The sequence below is a fragment of the Symphalangus syndactylus genome, chromosome 16 (assembly GCF_028878055.3).
Source record: "Symphalangus syndactylus isolate Jambi chromosome 16, NHGRI_mSymSyn1-v2.1_pri, whole genome shotgun sequence".
Classification (NCBI taxonomy): domain Eukaryota; kingdom Metazoa; phylum Chordata; class Mammalia; order Primates; family Hylobatidae; genus Symphalangus; species Symphalangus syndactylus.
Window position 1 is genome coordinate 69,860,984 of NC_072438.2, and position 22,588 is coordinate 69,883,571.

Here is a 22,588-nt window from a genome sequence, read left to right on the forward strand (position 1 = left end):
TGCTCTGCTACATACAAAACCCTAACCCAGAAGCAAGTTATCTAATGATTTAGCACCAGGTTCCCCTCAAATATGCATTGCATGTAGGGTGAAAGGGCAGCCCCCTTTCCAGCCACATCTCATTTTTCCCCTTGTTTTTTGCTGGTGTTCCTGGGCACTTACACGAGCTGCTATTTGTCCAGTCAACAGAGGTAGACTTGGGAAGACTGAAAACAACAGGTAGGGTTCACTTTCAGCCCTCTCTCTGCAGGTACCTAGGGGCTGGTAAACATATTCACCCCTGCCAAGTAGGCCACTGTGCCCCTAATCCTCACTTCACACCACCAGCCCCAGTCCTACTCAGCAAGCTGCCTTTGGCTCCTGAAGCCTAGTTTCACAGAATGGGTGCAAGTCAATGGCAATAAGGATAAATTTAAAAGTTTGTCTTTGATACCTGCAGCCATCATGTGTTCTAAGTGCACCTCCTGAATGCACTACAGCAATGAAAGGGAACATGATCTTCCCTGGGAGAGTTCTAAAGGTGACCCAGGTCCCTTTTCCCTTTTGCAATCATTGTATAAGCAGCAGTGGTCAAAATAAAGTTCAACTCTTTTGTGACTTCTTACCAAAGCAAGAACCATAAAAAAGCATTTCAAATGCACCTTCCCAAATTCACAAGATTATGTCTTCCCCTCTTTCCAAAGAGCTGAGACAAAAGTACAATGCTTGATCCATGCCCCACAAATAGGATGAAGAAGTTCAGATTATGCAAGGACACTATAAAGGTCAGCAAACTGGCAAAGTAATCCAGGTTTACCAGAAGAAATACGGCATCTGGCAGGGCGCGGTGGCTCACGCCTGTAATCCCAGCACTTTGGGAGGCCAAGGTGGGCAAATCACAAGGTCAGGAGATTGAGACTATCCTGGCCAACATGGTGAAACCCCGTCTCTACTAAAAATACAAAAATTAGTTGGGCGTGGTGGTGTGCACCTGAAGTCCCAGCTACTAGAGAGGCTGAGGCAGGGGAATCACTTGAACCCGGGAGGCAGAGGTTGCAGTGAGCTGAGATCGCACCACTGCACTCCAGCCTGGTGACAGAGTGAGACTGTTTCAAAAAAAAAAAAAAAAAAAAAGGCATCTATACTGACAGGGTGCAGTGGGAAAAGGCTAACGGCACAACTATCCATGTGGGCATTGACCCCAACAAGGCAGCTATCACTAGGCTAAAACTGGAAAAGAACAGAAAAAGATCCTTGAGCAGAAAGCCAAATCTCACCTAGTAGGGAAGAAAAATAGTAGATATGAGGAAGAAACATTTGAGAAGATGTAGCGGGAAAGTATCCCTATATACACCTTTCATTAAAAATTGCAAAAATAAAAATAAATAAAAGTGATCCAGAGACAAGAAGTCTCTGCAGAATACTGAGAAATATCTGTTCTATAGGTTTCAACTAAAGAGAAAAATGGACTCTGGTGAAAGAGAGGGCTGTGTCCTAAGTTAAGAGTGGCCTTCAAATTGCACTGTGCATTATAAGCACCCTATTAAAATGCAGATTCCTGTCCCACACTTCCAGTAGTTACAGCTCACAAGTTCTGGGATAAGAACCAAGAATACACACTTAAAACAAGCCACCATGTTTCAGGTGGTAACCAAGGATTCTCATTTGTAAGAACTGATCTTGGTAATAATGCAAGGTTGTCCGAGGACCACACTTGGAGAAACACATAGTTGGTAAAATCTTTATAGAAGAAGTAGGACTCATCTTGTTTTTCAAGAGTGGATAGGATTTTGACTGATACAAGGAGGGATTTCCCCTTGGATTAAATAGCTTGAGGCCTTGAAGACAGAATAAGCAAGTGTGTGTATGTATGTGTGCTGCACTCGGGGATGAGGTTGGGTGGATACAGGATTGTTAGGGAAGGTAGAAAGATGACTGAAGGGAAACTCTGAACTGAAAAATGTATAAGCAGGCCGGGCACGGTGGCTCACGCCTGTAATCCCAGCACTTTGGGAGGCCGAGGGGGGTGGATCCCGAGGTCAGGAGATGGAGACCATCCTGGCTAAGACAGTGAAACCCTGTCTCTACTAAAAAAAAAAATACAAAAAATTAGCCGGGCGTGGTGGCGGGTGCCTGTAGTCCCAGCTACTCTGGAGGTCGAGGCAGGAGAATGGTGTGAACCTGGGAGGCAGAACTTGCAGTGAGCCGAGATCGCGCTGCTGCACTCCAGCCTGGACAACAGAGTGAAATTCCGTGTCAGAAAAAAAAAAGAAAAAAGAAAAAAAGAAAAATGTATAAGCTATGCATTGAATATGTAAAAAATCTTGGATGATGTCTTAATTTGTATGTGCTGCTGTAACAGAATACCTGAGACCAGGTAATTTATAAAGAACAGAAATTTCTCACAGTTCTGGAGGCTGAAAAGTCTAAGATGAAGACACCAGCTTCTTGTGAGGGATCTCTTGCTGCGTCCACATATGATGAAAAGTGGAAGAGAAAAAGAACCAAACACCACAAAAAGCCTCTTTTATAAGGACCTTAATCCCATTCATGAGGGAGGAGCCCTCATAGCCTAATCACCTCTGAAAGGCCCCACCTCTTGATGCTATCACAGTGGCAACACCTGAACTTTGGAGTGGACATGCTCGAACCATCGCAGATGCCCAGATGAGAAGGGGGAATTAGATCTGTTACGTAACAGGAGTCTTCACAGGTCTGGAGGAAGAAGGCAGCATCACTCGTTAGCTCACAGAAAACTCTGCTTCGGATACTGGAAGCCGAGATTGCTACTTTAGACCAAGAAAATAAAGTAGAAAACTGAGAAAGTGTTTTCATCAAACGGGTCATTTTCCACAAGTAGGTGGGCTGTTAGGTGTGTGTCATTAAGGACTATAAAAACCAAACTCAGACAGTTCCCCGGGTCCTTAGGAAGAAGAAAGGTGAAACTGCAGGAGCTACTAAAAACCACCCCAAATCAGCAGACACTCCTTCTGGGCTTGTGAATGTCAAATAAAACAACCACCACTCAAGAAAGTTGTTCTGAGGCAGTCCCTGAGGCTTTGAAAGCCTGCACCCTCCCTGCAAAGTATCCCATGCTGGTTGCGCAATTCCCAGGAGGAATACTTTTCCTCTCCGCCCAGCAGCTAATTAATTATACAGTTCCTTGCTTTCACATGACTAGGCCCCACACTGTGGGCCTTCTGATGGAAAAGCTGAGCCACATGGGGCTTAAGCAAACTGGACGAGGATCTTGATTTAAAACAATTTATTATATCTTAAGCCCTAAAGGGGAAAAACTTCTTTCACCTTCCCAGAATCCACTCTGATCTCCAAAGTGGAGTGCATAAACTCTATGGGTGTGCAAGATGCCGTAAGAGTGTGAGGGGGAAATCAAAACTTCTCTATTTTTTTTTTATCTGAAACCTTTTTCTATTTTTATTACTATTTATATTACATAACACATCAATATTGTTGTACACAATCTATTCAAAATACACGTATAAAAAGTAATTGATCGTTTGCTTAAGTTTCTTTTAGTGATAAGGGAGCTGTCTCTTGAGTTTGGAGACCACTGCTCTAGACAAATGTTTTCCAATCTTTTCAAGTACGAAAGAGCTCTTTTTATATTTTAAAAAAAACCGCATGGCTTCCTCCACTTGTGATAATTATTTTCATAGCACATACTACTTGAAAAAATTCATAATGACAAAAGTACTATGAATTCAGTATCAGCAACACTTTGAAATGAATTTACATTTATTAAGTCTAAGTACGTCCTCTTTCATGTAAAAAGAACACTCTGTATGTAAGATTTATTATTGTATATATCTATGAAGGATGCTTCATAGACCAAGTCACTTTTCTGCATCTGCCCTCCCAAGCCAAGGATACCACCCTTCTACCTGCATTGACAGTGCAGCTGTTTTCAAGGTACAAGGCAGAAGGGCAGCAAGGCCTGCTTCTGGAGCCCAAGATGCAGAAATTACAAGGAAATATTGATGAGATAGCAAAATGAGTCCAAAGATTGTCCAACAAACATATCAATCATTTTGCTTTAGTTTGGGTGGGGATTCTATCATCGATTCTGCTACACTGACTCAGGCCAGAGAAAATCTGCTCAGAGCTACCCAATCTTTGGAGGTTGTTATTGTCACCAGAAAGCAGTCATCTTTGATCAGCATCTATATTTAAGCAGTTACTGTGGCACGGTGATTAAAACAGCAGGGTCTAGAGCCAGACTTTCCAGGTACAAATCCTGGTGTAGTCATTATGACTTGAACATCGTTACGACTTGAAAAAGTTACTTAATCTATCTGTGCCTGTTTGTTCACCTACAAAATGGTAATGAAAATATATCCTGTAGAGTTGTCGCAAGGATTAATTTAATACAAAAAAGGATTAAATAGTGCCTGAATGAAGTGAGTTTGAAGAAATATTAGCCATCATTATTATTATTATTACCAAGGTCCATTTCTCTTATTGAGTAATTTACTATATTTGTACTTATTTTGAACATTTTTCATAGCACTGTTTACAGAATCTTTGTACAAGGCTTGCAGTCTCAAATGCAGACGCACTTCAGGTAGGTTATCAGGCTTCTTGTGGGTCAGATTACGTGGCTTTTATCATTCCCTGTTGTTTCTGTACCGGTTTTTGTGTCTTTATTTTAACCAACTAGACAAAGAGAGCAGAGTTCATGACTTAGGCTTCTTTTTCTGGATTTTGCAACATTTGTAACAGAGCCCCAATACCTGGAAGATTCCCAGTAATAATAGGCTGACTAAATTACTATTTCATTAATAAGCAGAATTTCAGAAAACTGCTTGTCCACGTTACCATATTTTCCTTCCTGAACACTTGAAAACAGTTCACCACTAGTTACCAAACCACCCTGGTGATCTCCGCCTCCCCTTTCTCAGCTGCTGGATCACTAGGCTCGTTAGGATCAACACCAGGGCAGTGGGCCATAGAGGTCCACTTCTAGCGTCCCTTGTTCTGTTTAACAAGCCAACCAACTTTTATACACTCTGCTTTGCAAAAGCCTCACATTCTCTTGTGAATCCCATTCCATTAATTACTCCATTAAAAACATCTTTAAACCCTCTCTTCTAACTGGCTCCTTCCTCTTTGCCTAAAATCTTCCTGCATCTCCTTCTCTTGTAAAATAATCTTCACTAGCCTCTGGTCCCTATTGTTTCCCTTCATCCCTGGGATCTGGCTTCTCTTCCAACCATTATGGGGAACCTGTTCTTCTGAGGTCCCCTCAAAAACATCCTAATAAATGAATCCAACCGCAGTTTTTCAGTCCGCGTTTCACGCAGCATCAGACACCCTTACCTGTTTGGCTCCCACGGCACTGCACCAACCTGCTCCTCCTTTATAAACCTTCTGTAATTGATTCTTTGCTAACTCTTTATCAAGGTCATTTGTTCTCTACCATTAATGTGTCCATTTTTCAAGACTTTCTGTTTCTTCCACTTCTCTCTTTCCCTCTTGGAAGTTTTATCAACTCCTATTACTTCAACCTTGGCTTCCATGCTTATAATTTACCATTTCCCCTCTTTAGTTCTGGTCTCAAATATTCCTCCATGCTTATGCCTTTCCTTCTCTCCTCCCAAGTTCTGGTCCCAAATTTCCAGCACAAGTGAAAATGTATTACAGGTTGAGTATCCCTTATCCAAAATGCTTGCGACCAGAAGTGTTTCAGGTTTCAGATTTTGTTCTGGATGGGGGGGATTTTTGGATTATTTGCAGATAACCAGTCGAACATCTCGAAAATCTGAAAATCTGAAATCCAAAATGTTCCAATGAGCATTTCTTTTAAGTGTCACATCAGCACTCAAAAAGTTTTAGATTTTGGAACATTTTGGATTTCAGATCTTCAGATTAGTGATTCTCAACTTGTGGGTGGATTCTCTATTGCAATTCAAAATCTATACATCAAAAACTGGACTCAGCATTCCTCTCCCAGTCCACTTCCTTTCTGACCTACTTCTCTCTGAAAATGGCAATTTCAGGGGCCCAAAACATCATGGTCATCTTTGGGCCTCACTGTCACTCAACCCCAAATCGAACACCATGTCCTGACAACTCCTTCTTAATGGTCTCTGTCTTCTAATAATCATTTTTGAATAGGTAACACATTTCTATAGTTGAAAAGTTAAAAATTATAAGAAAAAGTAAACACTGAGAGGTCTCACTTCCAATCCTGTTCCCTTTGTCCCCAACCACCCTCTAAGTAACATTTTTTGTTTCATTCTTGTGTACGCTTTGGTGTTTTTTATATAAAAATAAGCCTACATTCTCATTTCTTACTCCCTCTTTCTTACACAAAAAGAGGCGTATTATAAACACTATACTACATTGTGCATTCTCTTTTCCCTAAAGAGATCTTTCCCTAGAAGGATATAGAGATTCCTCATGTTCTTTTTAAAACTCCATATATCCCACTGTGTGTATGTACTAGTTTCCTATTGATGGATACTTGCTTGTTTCCAATCTTTTACTATTATGAATGATGCTGCAAAGAATAATCTTGTCCATGTTATCAGTGTATATTTAGGAAAGATTCCCAGAAGTGGGTTTCTGGTTTAAAAATAAATGTATCTGTCTTTTGTAGACTCTTGAATCCTTACCTTCTCACCCATTCTCTCTGGCAGCCTAGTTTTAGACCTAGATGACTGAGATGGCTTCCGTTCCATCACTGCCAGATTAACCCTGCCAAAAGTACACTTTGATGTTTTTATCATCCTGCTGGAAAATCTCCACTAGTGCTCTTTGCCTATCAAATAAATTACAAATTCCTTAGCCTGTATTTAAAACCACACCATGGCCTGCCCAATGTACCCTTCTCCTTTCCAGGTTTATCTTACCAGTCCTAACCTTAGCCTGCCCAATGTACCCTTCTCCTTTCCAGGTTCATCTTACCAGTCCTAACCTTAGCCAGACGAGGCTGCTTACTGCTGTCTCCACAGACGTGGCACTTTCCTTCCTTATGCCTTGGCCCACACCTTCCTCTTCATCAGAAATGCCCATCCCTTCTTCCACCTACCCAAACCCTACTCCTTTTTTACAACCCTTGAATCCACCTCCCCCTTGAATCTATCATCTCTGCCAGAAATGATTTCACTCAACCTTCCCGAAGCCCATTATTTAAATCAATTACATGGTATTTACCTTATAATGCCTTCCCTCATAGTTATGTCCCTAGGTAGTTCACCTTCCACACTAAGTTGTAAAACCTTTGAGGGCTTCTTTATGTTTCATTTCCCAAAGTGTTCATCATGGCATTTCACATATACAAGTTTCTCACTACTCACTGAATGACTGTTTCTTGAGAGAAATCAGCCTTTTGGCTGCTGGAAAAGGCTTAGAGTGAAATGAGCAAAGCAGGGCTGATGACTATAAAACATGAATGGGTGCAGTGAGGCATGAACGCACATAGACACACACATCTGCCTACACAGGAGGCCAGCTTATATATTCTGTCCACTTTAAAGCAGTTAGAGGATGAGTGAAAACAACACTGAGTGGGGCTGAGCAAGCACTTCATCTCTCTTGAAGATCTGCCATTTTTCAAAGCCTTACTTATTCCATGGACCAGACACTAAAAAAGCTGAAGTGAAGAAACTGAAATAAAAGCTTAAGTGAAGAAACCAAAATATGACTGAAATAAGAGGCACTGGGCTATTCTCAAAGAAAGCTTACAGTCACAACCTATTCTAAAAAAAAATCTAGGCTGGTATCAGAAAATCTGGGTTCAAGTCTAGGCTCCACTATACCATGTGGACACTTCATCTGACCAGCAAGCTGCTTTTCCCATCTAGGAAAAACAAACAAAAAAGTTCTCTATTCATGCAGCAGGAAAAACTGTCAGTTAGGGAGAATAGGATTTATCACCATGTTTTGTGGTCTAACCTGTTCACTTATCTTGGAATCTAATTGGAAAAGTAAAACTCAAAGGTAGTTTGTGGCTCATTATGGAGGGGGTTGGTTTCAGAAGATCTAGGCCAACCTCCTTCTAGACCTACCCTAGTCATCTTCAAGGCAAGACAGAGAGGGCAGCATCTGGCCTTGCCTAGTTTCAGAAAAATCTCCCTCTCAAATGCCTTCCTCTTCAGTTCAAGTTCATCACCTCAAGTTTGAATTCCAGTGAAAGACTCTTAGCTAGTCTCTGTGAATCTGGGCTCTCCCAGGGCCCAAGGAGTATACTTGTCTCTACCAAACCACGTTGCAATAACCTACCAACTGCCAAATCCATGGGTCTCTCCTCAGCCATTACCTTATTTGACCTTCCTCTACCATCTGAACTGTTGAAACCACTGTTGCACTTCTTTTCAAAATCCTCTCTCCTCCCTTGGCTTCGATGACACGGGTCCTCCTGAGTCTTCTATTTTCTTTGCTGGCCCCGCTTTACCCTACCCATTCTTAAAGCTCTTGCTCTCCAGTCTTCAGTCCTCTATTCTCTTCCCCTCTCTTTCTACACACTACTACAGAGTCTCGCTCTGTTGCCCAGGCTGGAGTGCAGTGGTGCGATCTCAGCTCACTGCCACCTCCACCTCCTGGTTCAAGCAATTCTCCTGCCTCAGCCTCCCGAGTAACTAGGATTACAGGCACGCACCACTACCCTTGGCTAATTTTTGTATTTTTAGTAGAGATGGGGTTTCACCATGTTGACCAAGCTGGTCTCGAACTCCTGACCTCAAGTGATCCACTCGCCTCAGCCTCCCAAAGTGCTGGGATTACATGCATGAGTCACCACACCCAGCCACCACACACAACTTCTGATCAAGCTCATCCACTCCTATGGCCTCAACTTGCTCCTATGTGCTCATCTCTCCCAAACTAACATCTTTCCTGAGCTCTAGACCGGCTTTCAGTTGCCTAGTGAACATTTCAACACAGATGTGATCCAGCCTGTCAGAAATCAAACTGAGTAGCTTCTTCCCCCTTCCTCCATGATATGGTTTAGCTGTGTCCTCACCCAAATCTCATCATGAATTGTAGCTCCCATAATCCTCATGTGTCATGGGAGGGTCCCGGTGGGAGGTAATTCAATCATAGGGGCAGGGTTTTCCCATGCTGTTCTGGTGATAGTGAATAAATCTCACGAGATCTGATGGTTTTATAAAGGGCAGTTCCTCTGCATGATCTCTTGCCAGCCGCCATGTTAGATGTTCCTTTGCTCCTCCTTGGCTTTCCATCATGATTGTGAGGCCTCACAAGCCATGCGAAACTGTGAATCCATAAACCTCTTTTTCTTTATTAATTACCCAGTCTGGGTATGTCTTTATTAGCAGCATGAGAACAGACTAATACACCCCATCACTTGGTCTTTCCCTTTCATTCTCAGTTTCAGCTAATTGTCTAGGTCATGCCTGCTTCAACTTCAATTCTTCTCTGTCCTTCCCACTCCATACTGAATGGGGCACTAAATGTCACCAATTCTACGTTTTAGGTTATCTTTTCTTCATTCCAACTGCCATACCCAATGCCCTCATCAACTCATCTGGGCAGGATAACGGCCTAACTGGTCTTCGCCTCTTCTTTCTCTCCCCAGTCCAACCCATCCTGGAGTCTCTCATTTTATAACACGAGCTTGATTATTACTACCTCACTTCAAACCTTTTAATAACTCTCCACACTCCCTGATATCTGGGCCCAAATAACCTTTTCAGTCTCATTTCCAAGCATGAGCTGTCTGTCCTAAGGTGTCTTCTGTCCTACCTTAACCCCCTGGATCTACAGAGAAGCTACAATATTCTGTGTAAGGAGTTTTGTACAGAGTGCCCTCCTCTCACTTCCTATGCCTTAGATCAACATATATAAAGGACCAACTTTGTACTCTCTACTTCTCCCCTCAAAATCTACTTGGGGGCCAGGTGCTATGGCTCACGCCTGTAACCCAGCACTTTGGGAGGCTGAGGTGGGAGGATCACTTGAGGCCAGGAGTTTGAGATCGGCCTGGGCAACATAGAAAGACCTTATCTCTACAAAAATAAAAATATAAAAAGTAAAAAAATCTACTTGATAAACTTATTCTCATTCTTCAAAGACAGGACAAATTTCACTTTCTCTCTGCAGCCTTCCCTGACTTTCCTCAATGGCAAAACCACTGAACTGCCTCATTTGCACTCCCCAGAATTTTGCTCCTACCTCAAGAATGGTACCTATCATAAGACCCCCGTATGCTCTTAGAGCATAGGGACCACCAATATTCATTTATGTATCCCCAGCACTGAGTGCAAATGCCACCAGGCTTATAACAAGAACTCTGTAAGTACTGAAGTAGTAAATCCATAAATTTGACTCTTATCATGAAGGCAGTAAGTTTTTGAGAAAATCAGTCTGATGGGAATAGAGAGATTCCAAGTAAGGAAGCACGGAACGCCACTAGGGGAAGATCCTTCCTGGTCACTCTCAAATCTCATAGAGGTGGCTGCCTGCTCTGCCAGTATGTAAGGACGTACTCCTCTCCCTAGCCATAGCACCTTCTTTCAGAACACAACATGTGTTCTTAAAGCATAAAAGGGCCTCACTGTGCCCCCACTGTGACCCACAGCATCACCGTCCTAATGCTGTGATCTCAGCTACCCATGATCTTGCCACATCAATAAATGAATCTAAAGTTGCATTAAAAACAAATAGGTGTAAAACGGCCTATAGAGCCCTAAGAAGGAGAATATATTCTGAGATCAATAACTGAGAAGTGAACTCAATTTTAATTTTTTCAAAAGCTTTGCTTTCTGATATCTAGCCTCATTATGGCCCAGGTATATTGCTTCCCTTTTCCTGTAGCCTTCAAATCACTTAAGCCCATAAAGCATTTAATTTGTATTACAAGTTAGGCCCCACTTCAGACTGAGGTCCCAGAGGTACTTGAACAACCCCTAGGCCAGCGGCTCAGTTCATAAGCAGTAATATGCTGATCCATATTGTTTACAAAGGACTGTTCTAGATCAAATGAGACCAGTCCCTGCCCTGAGGGAGCTTCTATGTCAGAGGCAGAAGCATTTAAAGCAAATATGAGCACAGTACAATGAGTTCCATGGTGGAAATGTATGTAGTCCACACAGGGGGACATGGCTGGTCAAGGAACAGAGAGTCTTGAGCTGGCTATGTCCCTGGTTCCTGAAATGCGCTCTCACCTCAGTGTATCACCCAATATTTATTCAGCCTCTACTACAAACTTTCTACTCTCAAGGAACTTTCACTTGGGTTCAGTTTTAGCAAATAGATTCCTGTCTTATTCTGTTATACTAGAGTACCTTCCAGAAATATCATTTCTCTAGGATGAGGGCCCTACCTTTCACTAAGCCAAACCTTCCAGGAACTTGAGTTCTACCTTTGGAATTCAAGTCCCATTATTGGGTCTGCCTCCCTGATGCTGAGTGTACATCCCTGCCTGTCCTTCCCCTACTGTCCTCTGGCTGGAACCCCTGATACTGCCCTTTGCCCACTGTGCCCCAGTGTCCTCATTCATAAACTGAGGATAATAATAGTATCTCCCTCCATGGAATATTGTGAGGACTAATGAGACCAGTTTGGCACATGCTAAATACTCAATAACTGTCATCATCATTATTATCTTTATTACTAAGATCCTTGCCACACTGTCTCCCTCATCCATGGACTTTCCTTCCTGATAATGTGTGAGCTAGGGGCAAGAAGGGGCCCTCCTAGTCATGCCCATCCTCACTGAGGTTGTGTGGGCTCAGTTCAGCCTTCAGAGGCTGGCCACCCAAACCCAGCTGGGAAAACCAAGTACCTCTCAGTGTCAAGTAGCCATAAGCTAGGTTGGCCAGAGCTCGTGCACATTTCCAGTGATGGTCCCCAAAAATAATCCGAGAAAGGATGACACATCGAATCAGCTCCTTGTTTGCTTGAGTATTCTGTAGAGTACAGAAGTGATTATACTTTTTGGAAAGGAAGAGAAGTCTCTACCCCATGGACTTATCACTGGAACACAGGACTGAATTCACCTGTCATCTTTTTTCTCTTCTCTTTCCTTCTCATCCTGTGTCTAATCCATCAGGTCTGGTTGGATCCACATTCCCCCTAAATCCTAAAACCAAGCTCTTCTCCTCATTTCTGCCATGAGTACCTAGTCCAGGCCACCCTCACCTTTGACCTGGCTGGCCACAGCAGCCCCTTCCAACTGCTTCCTCTCTGGCCCCACAGTCTACTTTCTACATAATAGCCAGAGTGACTTCTTTTAACCTTTTATCATGAAAAACTGTATTAATATACAAAATAGCATGAAAAATGAACATGTAGCGTGATCAGTGATCTACTCCTGGCCAATCTTGTTTCATATGTAGACCCCTCATCCACCCATCCTCACCTTAAATTGAAGCAAATCAGACATTCCATTGTTGCCTCTGTAAACATTTCGTAAATACCTCTAAAAGATATGGACTTAGAAACATAACCACAAAATCATTATCTCACCAAAATATTAACAATAATTCCTTAAAATCAAATATCTAATCACAGAAATTGAATTTTTTAAATAATTTGACTGTCCACATTGTGAGATCAGTCCCTTTTCATCTATAGGTTACTTTTCCATCTCTAATTCTTTTTCTTACAAATTATTTGAAAAAGCTGAGTCATTTGGTCTAGTATTTCCCACAGACATAAATTCTGATGTCTGCGTCCTCATGGTGTCGCATCATGTCCCTCCATTCTCTGTTCTGCCTTTATATTAGTAGTTGGGTTTAGAAGTTTGGTTAATTTCAGCTTTGAATTCTTTTTTTTTACGAAATGACTTCATGGCTACTGGTATGTTCTTCCAGCAGAATACATCTACTATCTGGTTTTTTCTCTGATATTAGGAAAACTACATGGAAAATTAACAAAAGATTATAAAATGCAAATATACTAATTCTATCATTCCTTTTTCATACATTAGCTGGAATAATTCTACAAGGAGAATTTCTCCTCCTCTACTTTTTGGTTACCCAATAGTACAGTTCATGTTGGAAAGGCAGGACACATGGTTTATTCTTGCCCTTTCTTTACTGGCTTTCAGAAAAATGAATTCTTCACTACCATCCTCTAATTGCGATCAAATAGCTTGTTATTATTATTAGAAACATGGATTTTTAAACGTATTTTATGTGTTTCTATCTTAAGATATAAATTAGATCATGACTTTCCTGTTCAAAATCCTCCAACAGCTTCCTGCTTTTTCTTAATACAATTCAAAGTCCTCACCATGGCTTCCAAGGCTCTGCATAATCTGACCCAACCCCAATCACCTCTGGACTTCCTTTTCTACCACTCTTTCCTCCTACTCTGTCTGCTAGAACTACACTGACCAGCGGTTCCTGAACATCACCAACTAACTTCCAATGTAGGGCTGTGCACATGCTGCTCCCACTGCTCGGGACACTCTTCCATGCCATTCACTTTCTCATTTCATTTTCACTTTTCTTATCAACAGGCCTTTTTTGGCCACCTTATCTAAAATAGACGCTATTTCATCACTCAATATCCCATTACCTATTTTACTTTTTCTTCATAGCACTTACTTCTATCTAATATTGTATTAGCTATTACTTTTGTTTGTCTATTATCTCCCCAAATAGAAGATAAGTCCCTTGAGGACAGAATTTTATTCCTCATGTTCGCTGTTATCTGCCCAGTACACACAGGTGTAACACATTCAATATTTGCTGAATGAATCATTTATTAGCAAGGTTAAAGATGGGTTGGGGAAAATAATCGTCTACCCCTATAGAAGTGACAGGTAAAGCTCTCTAAGAAATCACCGAACTGCATCCTCAAGTCATATATTTCAGTGACTTTACAAACACAGCCATTACTGGCTGAACCAGTCGATAGGGTCAAGCATTTTTTTCCTGGTAAAGTGAAAATAGCACTTCAAGGAACCAAAAACCTAAAGTTTCAGCCCTGGTTCTAATGTTTGTTTACTGATTGTGTTGCTTTGGGGCAGGCCACTTTGATCTCAGCTTCCTTTTCTGAGATTTGGAAACCTGTATCATATACCTCATGGAGTTACTGCAAGGAAAAAAAAATAGTGTCCAAATGATTCAGTGTTGTTAGGTCAGATCTAAATGTAACCCGTTTGAAGAATAATGTACAGGTAACCAAAGTAACCCATTTAAAGAGTAATGTTAGATAAGATACAGCAGTACCATAAGTGATTCCAAGGAATACACTCCTTCCGGATTCCTATCTCCTATCCAACTTCATGTTTTACCTGCCCCCTGCTAAAATATACAGAAGCAAGCAATGGTAGAAGGAAACTTCCCCTGATGCTTCCAAAACATCCATTTAGTCAGCATTTTTTAGAGTTCATCATGGGCTGACCACAGCAAATACTAAGTTCTCTTTCAAGGAAGAAGCATCATGCCATGAAAAAATCACTGGAATGGGAGACCAAAGCTTTGGCTCTGGACATTGTATATTCATCCTCGAACTCCTTGACTTGGAGAAACTGGGACAACCAATACGGGCTCCAGAGGTCATCCCAGCACTACTGCTGCTGACATGGCATCCCCTGCCTTTCAGGGCCAGGAGTACTAGATTGGGTTTGATTAAAAAAAAATAACAGTGTTATTGAGCTATAATTGATATACAAAGAACTGCACCTGTTCACTGTATACAATTTGATGAGTTTGGGATTTGAGTTAGATTTCTCTCCTAAGATCTAAATCTTTGTCATTATCCAATCTGGCCAAGGAGTTTTCAAGCCTTGAAAACCCCCACTTACACTCTATGGCAGATGGTACTTGTGTCTTTTTAGAAATGATCCTTCTAGCCTGGATTTGTGAATCACTAATGGGTCCAGGCCAGGATGACTGTCCTTTGCAAGGTCCTTGGGTCATTTACAGAGATAAATTTACAAATATCCATCTAGAGAGATACTTCAGAGGCAAATGATAGAAAATGAAACCTCTCTAGATTACTTTTTTCCCCTTGGCTAGGAGTAGCCAGGAAGTCAAGGTACAAACTCTTCTGTTGATAAATCATGCTCTAGAAGCAAGCTGGTGCCTGTGTTCTAATAATGAGAGTCAATGTCTTGCTGTCTCAGTTTCCTGGATTTTGAATACTCATGCTTACAAACCTGCTCTGAGATCTTTGACTCAAGTCTTTGACTTGCTCTTAGAAATGCATACTTGGAATCTTTGACCTCCACTGCTACCTCCTGTTTCTGGCCCTTTGGTTTGTTTATGATTCCACTGTAACCAAGGGCATCTTACCCATATCCTTTCCAGGCCAGAGCTTAGACCTGCCTGACTACCTGTTCTCAACCTCCTGCCTTACTATCCCAGCCTTTTTGTTACCTAAGAGATAGCATCCTGAAACCTTCCAGGATGTATATATACACACACACACACACACACACACACACATATGTACGTATTTGTATATATACGCATATATGTATATATATGTGTGTGTGTGTGTGTGTATATATATATTTTTTTTTTTTTTTTTTTTTTTTTTTTGAGACATAGTCTAGCTGTTGTCGGCCCGGGCTGGAGTGCAATGGCGTGATCTCAGCTCACTGCAACCTCTGCCTCCTCGGGTTCCAGCAATTCTCCTGCCTCAGCCTCCCAAGTAGCTGGGATTACAGGCATGCGCCACCACACCCGGCTAATTTTTGTATTTTTAGTAGAGACAGGGTTTCACCATGTTGGCCAGGCTGGTCTTGAACTCCTGACATCAGGTGATCCGCCTGCCTTGGCCTCCCAAAGTGCTGGGATTACAGGTGAGAGCCACCACGCCCAGCTATTTTTTTTTTTTTTAATTTTAAGTTAAAGGTAACAGCAACAAAAATAACCAAATGATAATTTTTAGGTTTTTCAAATTTTTATTTTATTTTTTTAAGAGACACGGTCTCATTCTGTTACCCAGGCTGGAATGCAGTGGCACAATCACGGGCTCCCTGTGGCCTCAATTTCCTGGGCATGAGCTGCTATCCTGTCTCAGCTTCCCAAGTAGCTGGGACTACAGGCTCCCTCCACCATGCCTGGCTGATTTTTAATTTTTTTTGTAGAGACAGGGTCTCACTATGTTACTCACACTGGCCTCAAGAGGTCCTCCCACCTCGGTTTCCCAAGGTGTTGGGATTACACGCATGAGCCACTGCACCTGGCTTAATTTTTAGTTTAAAGCTAGGAGCAGAAATGCCCCAAGGAGGAACAGTCAACGAACCATGCATGGAACCAGAAGGTGGGCTGGCTACCTAAGTAGGCTCTGCTTTGTTTTCTGCTACTTACAAAGAAATATGACCCCTTCCTCTATTTCATATGCTTCAATCTGCATCAAAGGCAAAGCTTCTCTAATCAGGAACATATTTTTAAATGGAAACAAAATTTTAGTGAGTTTTTTGTTTTACCATTTTTTCCTTAATCAGCTGAGCTACTTTCTTCTGGGAATGGGCTAATTTCTCTTTGGGATGAGACATACAGTCTACGGCCTTCTCCTCCTCTTTAGCTTTAGTTTCCTCTTCACTCTCTCCACACCCACCAGTGGGATACAACTCATCTGTTTGCTGGTGAGCTGGGATCTCGGTTTGCTGTGACCTGTAGGTATGAGAGAGGCAGGGATTCAGGATTTAACCTTCGCCATCTCAAATAAGGTAAAATTGAAGGGCATAGCTCTCCCAACTAGGGGATAGGGACATGATTTCTAACATAAACCTGAAGGAATAAAGCTAGGCAGTAAACTCACGTCGCCCTCAAAGCCTAGCATTAAGACAGCAATGTGGTGGTTCAAATGAAGCCGATTTATAGAGGTACAGCTCTGCTGCTTACTAATCACATGATCCTAACCAAGTTATTAATTTACTTCTCTGTAAAATGAGAATATGGATGTCTACTTGATGAGGTGATGGGATTAAATGAGATAATACTCATAAATCAGTTAGCACAGTGTGTGGCATTCACTAAGTGTTCCTTTCATGTTAGCTATTAGTATATCATTAGCTCCAGGAAAGGGCTGCTGCTTCTACAAATGAGGGTGTTGAACTGGAGGATCCCCAGGAATATCTGTGTTCTAAAATTCTGATCCAAACAAGGAAAGAAAATGGATAGAATGAAATAAGGGAAAGGAAACCAACATTTTGAGGCTAGACTTTGCATGTCTTCTTTCTCATATCTTAAAACTTCAACATGTGATGGCCAAGAAAAGAGGACATGGGTCCCATCAGAGAGAGGGAGGGAATCCCACACTACGTCAAGTGCAGATTCAGAGGAGAAACATCCTTAGTTGTGTTAAAAAGAACTATATCCTAACATCACCAGAAAAATCAATAAAGTGCTACAGAAGAAACAGAATTTTGAGATCTTAGGAGTAACAATAGAAATTTTAAGTATAAGTAAGTCTCCCAAAGGACTCATCTTTGTACTCACAATAACTCAAAAGTTCAGCCCACTGAGTAGTTTTTAAAATAAAATTTACCTTTCTTTTCCACTGATTGCTTAAATAGTGAATGTTCAGTTTAAATAAAAAGAAAATTCAGAAAAGCACAAAAAGCTTAAAGAGTGAATGTTCAATGTTTAAATAAAAAAATTCAGAAAAGCACAAAAAGAAAATAACTGCCAAGTGTAACCTTTTTTTTTTTTTTTTTTTTTTTTTTGCTGTTGCTGCTCACTCTTTGGGTCCGTGCCACCTTTAAGAGCTGTATGCCAAGTGTAATCTTTTACACCAGGTTTGAAAAATGACATGCTAATATCCTTCTAGAGTCCTATTCTAATTAACTTATCAAGAGGCATGTGGGCAAACCAGATTGTGTAGATAGGGAAGCAGCATTTCTTCAGGCCCAAGCGCAGGCAGGCTTGCCTTCTGCCCACAGACGAGTGTGCTTTCAGCGGACAAGCTTACTTGATGGGACAGCCAGGGAAGGGTGGTGATGTGACCTGATCAGAAGACAGGTGATAAACTTCCTTTTCTCGGCATGGTGAATTCCATACTCCTCCAAGATGCAAGTCAGATGTCATCACTCCTGGAAGTCTTTCACTGGAGTAGCAATAAAGGCAGCCTCCAAAGGGCCTTCAAAAATTTCCCCCAAACTGCTAGTACGCTGTGGTCTTTTTTTTATTGTTGTTTGATTTTTTTATTGTTGTTTCTTTGGTTTGTTTCTGAGTCTTCTTTGCCTCCTGGCAAAGTAAACTTCAACACGGCAGGGGCTGAGGCTCATTTGTTTCTGAAAACCTGATATCTGGCTCATAGTAAAAATAAATAATGGCCTGTTAAATAATGAACAAATGAATGAGAAAAGAATGTGCAGTCTTTCGAATGTTTGAAAAATATTGAGGAGAGCGGAAATCTGTGGCAAGAGATCGTAAGTCGGCTGACTCTGGGCATGCTGCCTATGAGCTAGCCCTGTTCTGCAAGGAGCAGTTAAAAAAAAAAAAGAGATCATACCTCAATAGAAAATTTTGCTTAAGCTGCATATTTCACAGACCTAGAGCAGAAGTTAAATCTATTGGAGTCATCAAACAGATTGCTAATTATGGATATTAAAAATTATAAGCCCGAAATATTTTAAATTAAGCCTTGAATAACATTAAGGTAAGACCAAAGGTAGCAAGCTTCAACCTCAGGGACTTCAAAGGAATGAGAAACATTGAGGTCTTGACAAATAATTTGAGAATGTAAATCCCTGAACTAGCTTTGAACATCATGTTATAAAAGGTGAGAAAGATGGCTGGAGAATCTTGACCAGTCAGACATCTCAAAGGATGGTCAGAATGAAAAGAATAAGAGGTTGAATGGAAGGTCTGCCTTGCCAGGCTTATAACTTATTCCATGTTACCATCATAAATAGAAATTCTGATTAGTAATGTTCAATATAAATTATCTGATTATTTCCCAGATATTTTACTGTGAACTTAACATTTTTATGAACTTCAATTTTTACAGTCATATAACCCTTAACCTCAAGATATTTTATGAATTTAAACTTATGCTGGCTGGGCGCAGTGGCTCACGCTTGTAATCCCAGCACTTTGGGAGGCCGAGGCGGGCGGATCACGAGGTCAGGAGATCGAGACCACGGTGAAACCCCGTCTCTACTAAAAATACAAAAAAATTAGCCGGACGTGGTGGCGGGCACCTGTAGTCCCAGCTACTCGGAGAGGCTGAGGCAGGAGAATGGCGTGAACCCGGGAGGCGGAGCTTGCAGTGAGCCGAGATTGCGCCACTGCACTTCAGCCTGGGCGACAGAGCGAGACTCCGTCTCAAAAAAAAATAAAAAATAAAAAATAAATAAATAAATAAACTTATGCTATCCAGGCTGGGCACAGTGGCTGACACCTCTAATCCCAGCACTTTGGAAGGCCAAGGTGCGTGGATCACTCGCAGTCAGGAGTTCGAGACCAGCCTGGCCAACATGGTGGAACCCTGTATCTCCTAAAAATTACCACAATGAGACTGTAATCCCAGCTACTCAGGAGGCTGAGGCATGAGAATGGCTTGAACCTAGGAGGCAAAGGGTGCAGTGAGCTGAGATCACGCCACTGCGCTCCAGCCTGGGTGAAAGAGCAAGATGCTGTGCAGGGAGCCGAAGGCCCGTGGGATGTGACCAACTCAGCATTCCACTGGAGACAATATGATCAAACAGCAAACTGTTTATCATGAATGCATGATGTGAGCAAACTCAGGAGTGCTCCTGCCGACAGAAGGTTTGCTAGAGGCAATCACTCCCTGGGGCTGAGGTTATCTACTGTGACATCTAGAGCCTGTTGTTTGAGGAATGCAGTCTTGCAAGCCTACTCTGGACTAAGCAGCTGACCCCTTCTTCCACCCCTCTTCTCATCATCTCTTTTGCCAAATAAATACAGAGGGCTGTGTACAGCTCAGGGCCTTTGTCCACTACAGGCAAGGTGTCCCTGACCCCTTCTTCCAAATATACTCTTTTGTCTCTTGTCTTTTATTCCCACGTTCACCCCTCCTTTGTTCAGTCCACCAGGGATTGTGACAGATTACATAGGAGCGCCCCAAACAGCGACAGAATCCGGTGCTCCACAACTCTATCTCAAAAAAAAAAATGCTATCCAACATGGTAACTACTAGCCACATGTGGCTATCAAGCACATGAAATATTGCTAGTCTGAATTAAGATGTGCTGTAAATGTAAAATATGTGCTGTATTTTAAAGAGTATAAAAAGATAACCAAATATTTCATTAATAATTTTAGCATATTTTGTATATATTGAAATAAAGAAAATATAGTATTGAAATTAAATTCTTGTGTTTCATTTCACCTTTTAATATGGGTAGCAAAAAATTTTAAATTACATATGTGGCTTGCATTATATTTCTATTTGATGGCACTGGTATAGAGCAGTGGTTCCCAACTAAAGATGACTTTGCCCTGAGGGGAAATCTGGCAGCGTCTAGAGACATTTTTGCTTGTCACAACTGGAGCTAGCGCTACTGGCATCTAGTGGATAGTGGCCAAGGATGCTGCTAAAAATCCTATAATATATAGGACAACCCTCCACAACAAACAATTATCCAACCCCAATGTCAACAGTGCAGAGATTGAGAAACCCTGGTATAGAGAATGGTTAAAGAATGGACTCTAGCTGGGCACAGTGGCTCATGACTGTAATCCCAGCACTTTGAGAGGATGAGGCAGGAGGATCACTTGAGCCCAGGAGTTCGAGACCAGCCTAGGTAACACAATGAGAACCCATCTCTACAAAAATGTAAAAATTAGCCAGGTATGGTGGTGTGTGGCTGTAGTCCCAGCTACTCGGGAGGCTGAGGTGGGAGGATCTCTTGAGCCCAAGAGGCCAAGGCTGCAGTGAGCTGTGATTGCACCACTGCACTCTAGCCTGGGTGACAGAGCAAGACTGTCTCTAAAAACAAAACAAGAATGGATTGATTCTAGAGTCAGAATGCCCAGTTTAAACACCACTTACTAGCTGTGCAACTTTGGGTAAACTCCCTAACATCTCTTTGATTCATACTCATCTATAAAATGTACCTCCTTCACAGGGCTTGGGGGGATTAAATCAGCTAAGATGTTTAAGGTACTTAGAACAGAGCCTGGCACATAGTATGTGCTCAATAAGTATTAGACGATATGAAAGTTTTATTTACTCTATTTTGTAAAACTTAATTTTCTCATTAACTTTGTTATAGCTAACTCTCTACAACTTTGCCAATCTTGTTATAACTAATCTATTTTTATTTTAAAACCTTTTAAAATTTCCTTAAGTCGGGAAAAAGCAATCTTCTATCATGCATAGGTTGTAAATACAAATAGATATTTATTAAAGCACATCACAGAAACACAACCTTCTTTTTTTTGTTTTCTTTTGTTTTTGTTTGTTTTGAGACAGGGTCTCTGTCGCCCAGACTGGAGTGCAGTGGCGCAATCTCAGCTCGCCGCAACCTCTGCCTCCGGGTTCAAGCTATTCTCCTGCCTCAGCCTCCCAAGTAGCTGGGATTACAGTCACATGCCAGCTACCGCCCAGCTAATTTTTGTATTTTTAGTAGAGACGGGGTTTCACCACGTTAGCCAGGCTGGTCGTGAACCCTTCTCTTTTATATAATGTTCATGCAAAGCTCCTCACCCAGGCTTGCCTTAAGCAGGAGGTCCCAGTGTTTCAGCCCAGTGAGTACCTGTGATGTCAAAATTCTGTGATACTTACATACGGAAGCAGAAATCCCAGTCAATGTCATTGCTAACAGTTGGGATATGGATGGGGCTCGCTTGCATCTTCTTCCTACCAAGAATCAGGTAAGGTAAGCTTTGAGACAAAAGGCTGGGTGTCTGTTCTGTTTTCCCCCTCTGGTTTGCTATTAACATTAAACTAAAACTGCTCAAATATATAACCCATCCCAAATCCACAGACTACGCATACTCAGATATGGAGACCACCGGAAAACAGACATTTGCCAAATTAAATGTCTAAGTTAAATTTCTTTCCCCTAATTTCAACTCCACCCTACTTCTCCAAAATCCCTGGCCTTTATGTCTCAAAGCAAGCACATTTACAGTTCCTGGGTCATCAAAACTATGGTCACCTACTTAACTCAGATATTGTTTTTGCAAGTCTGACGGCATGATGGATTTAAGCAAAGCAACCAGCTCTCAGTGGTAAATGAAGCACAGCCAGTGTATTGGTTAATTCTGCTTTTTTTTTTTTCCCCCTGGGGTCGTTTCACTAATTAATAGCAGATTCTAGTAAAGGGGTCATGAGGCGGGTACAGAGGCTCACGCCTGTAATCCCAGCACTGTGGGAAGCCGAGGCGGGTGGATCACCTGAGTTCAGGAGTTCAAGACCAGTCTGGCCAACATGGTGAAACCCCGTCTCTACTAAAAATACAAAATTTAGTCGGCTGTGGTGGTGCACGCCTGTAGTTCCAGCTACTCGGGAGGCTGAGGCAGGAGAATCGCTTGAACCCGGGACAGAGCGAGACTCCGTCTCAAAATAAAATAAAACAATAAAATGAAATTCATGTGTCTGTTTTAGTTGTTGCTGTTAGATGATGGGGGAAACCTCGGAAGCACATGACGAAAAGTGTGATTTCTAAATATAGTATTTGTGAAATTCAGCTCTCAAGGAAGGCTATGCCAGTCGCTTAAATCAAATCCAAATCGAACGCAGTTATTTA

General features: G+C 41.8%; 1 protein-coding gene across 8 annotated transcripts in view; it reads right to left on the reverse strand.

Annotated features, from left to right (window-relative positions):
* TTC23L (tetratricopeptide repeat domain 23 like) overlaps nt 1–22,588 on the reverse strand; it is a 61,261-nt gene that overhangs the window by 38,139 nt on the left and 534 nt on the right. For 6 of the 8 annotated variants that reach the window (XR_010116369.1, XM_055246710.2, XM_055246711.1 and 3 more), the window contains exons 2-4: nt 21,622–21,696; nt 16,352–16,538; nt 11,747–11,870 (exon numbers count right to left, since the gene is read on the reverse strand). Coding sequence is in view for 6 of the 8 variants with exons in the window: in XM_055246710.2 (XP_055102685.1) it covers nt 11,747–11,870; nt 16,352–16,538; nt 21,622–21,689 (379 nt within the window). In the remaining 2 variants the exon portion in view is untranslated. Of the gene's footprint in view, nt 1–11,746; nt 11,871–16,351; nt 16,539–17,838; nt 18,176–21,621; nt 21,697–22,588 lie in introns of those variants that run through there. The other 2 variants (XR_008651848.1, XM_055246709.1) reach the window with 1 other exon arrangement.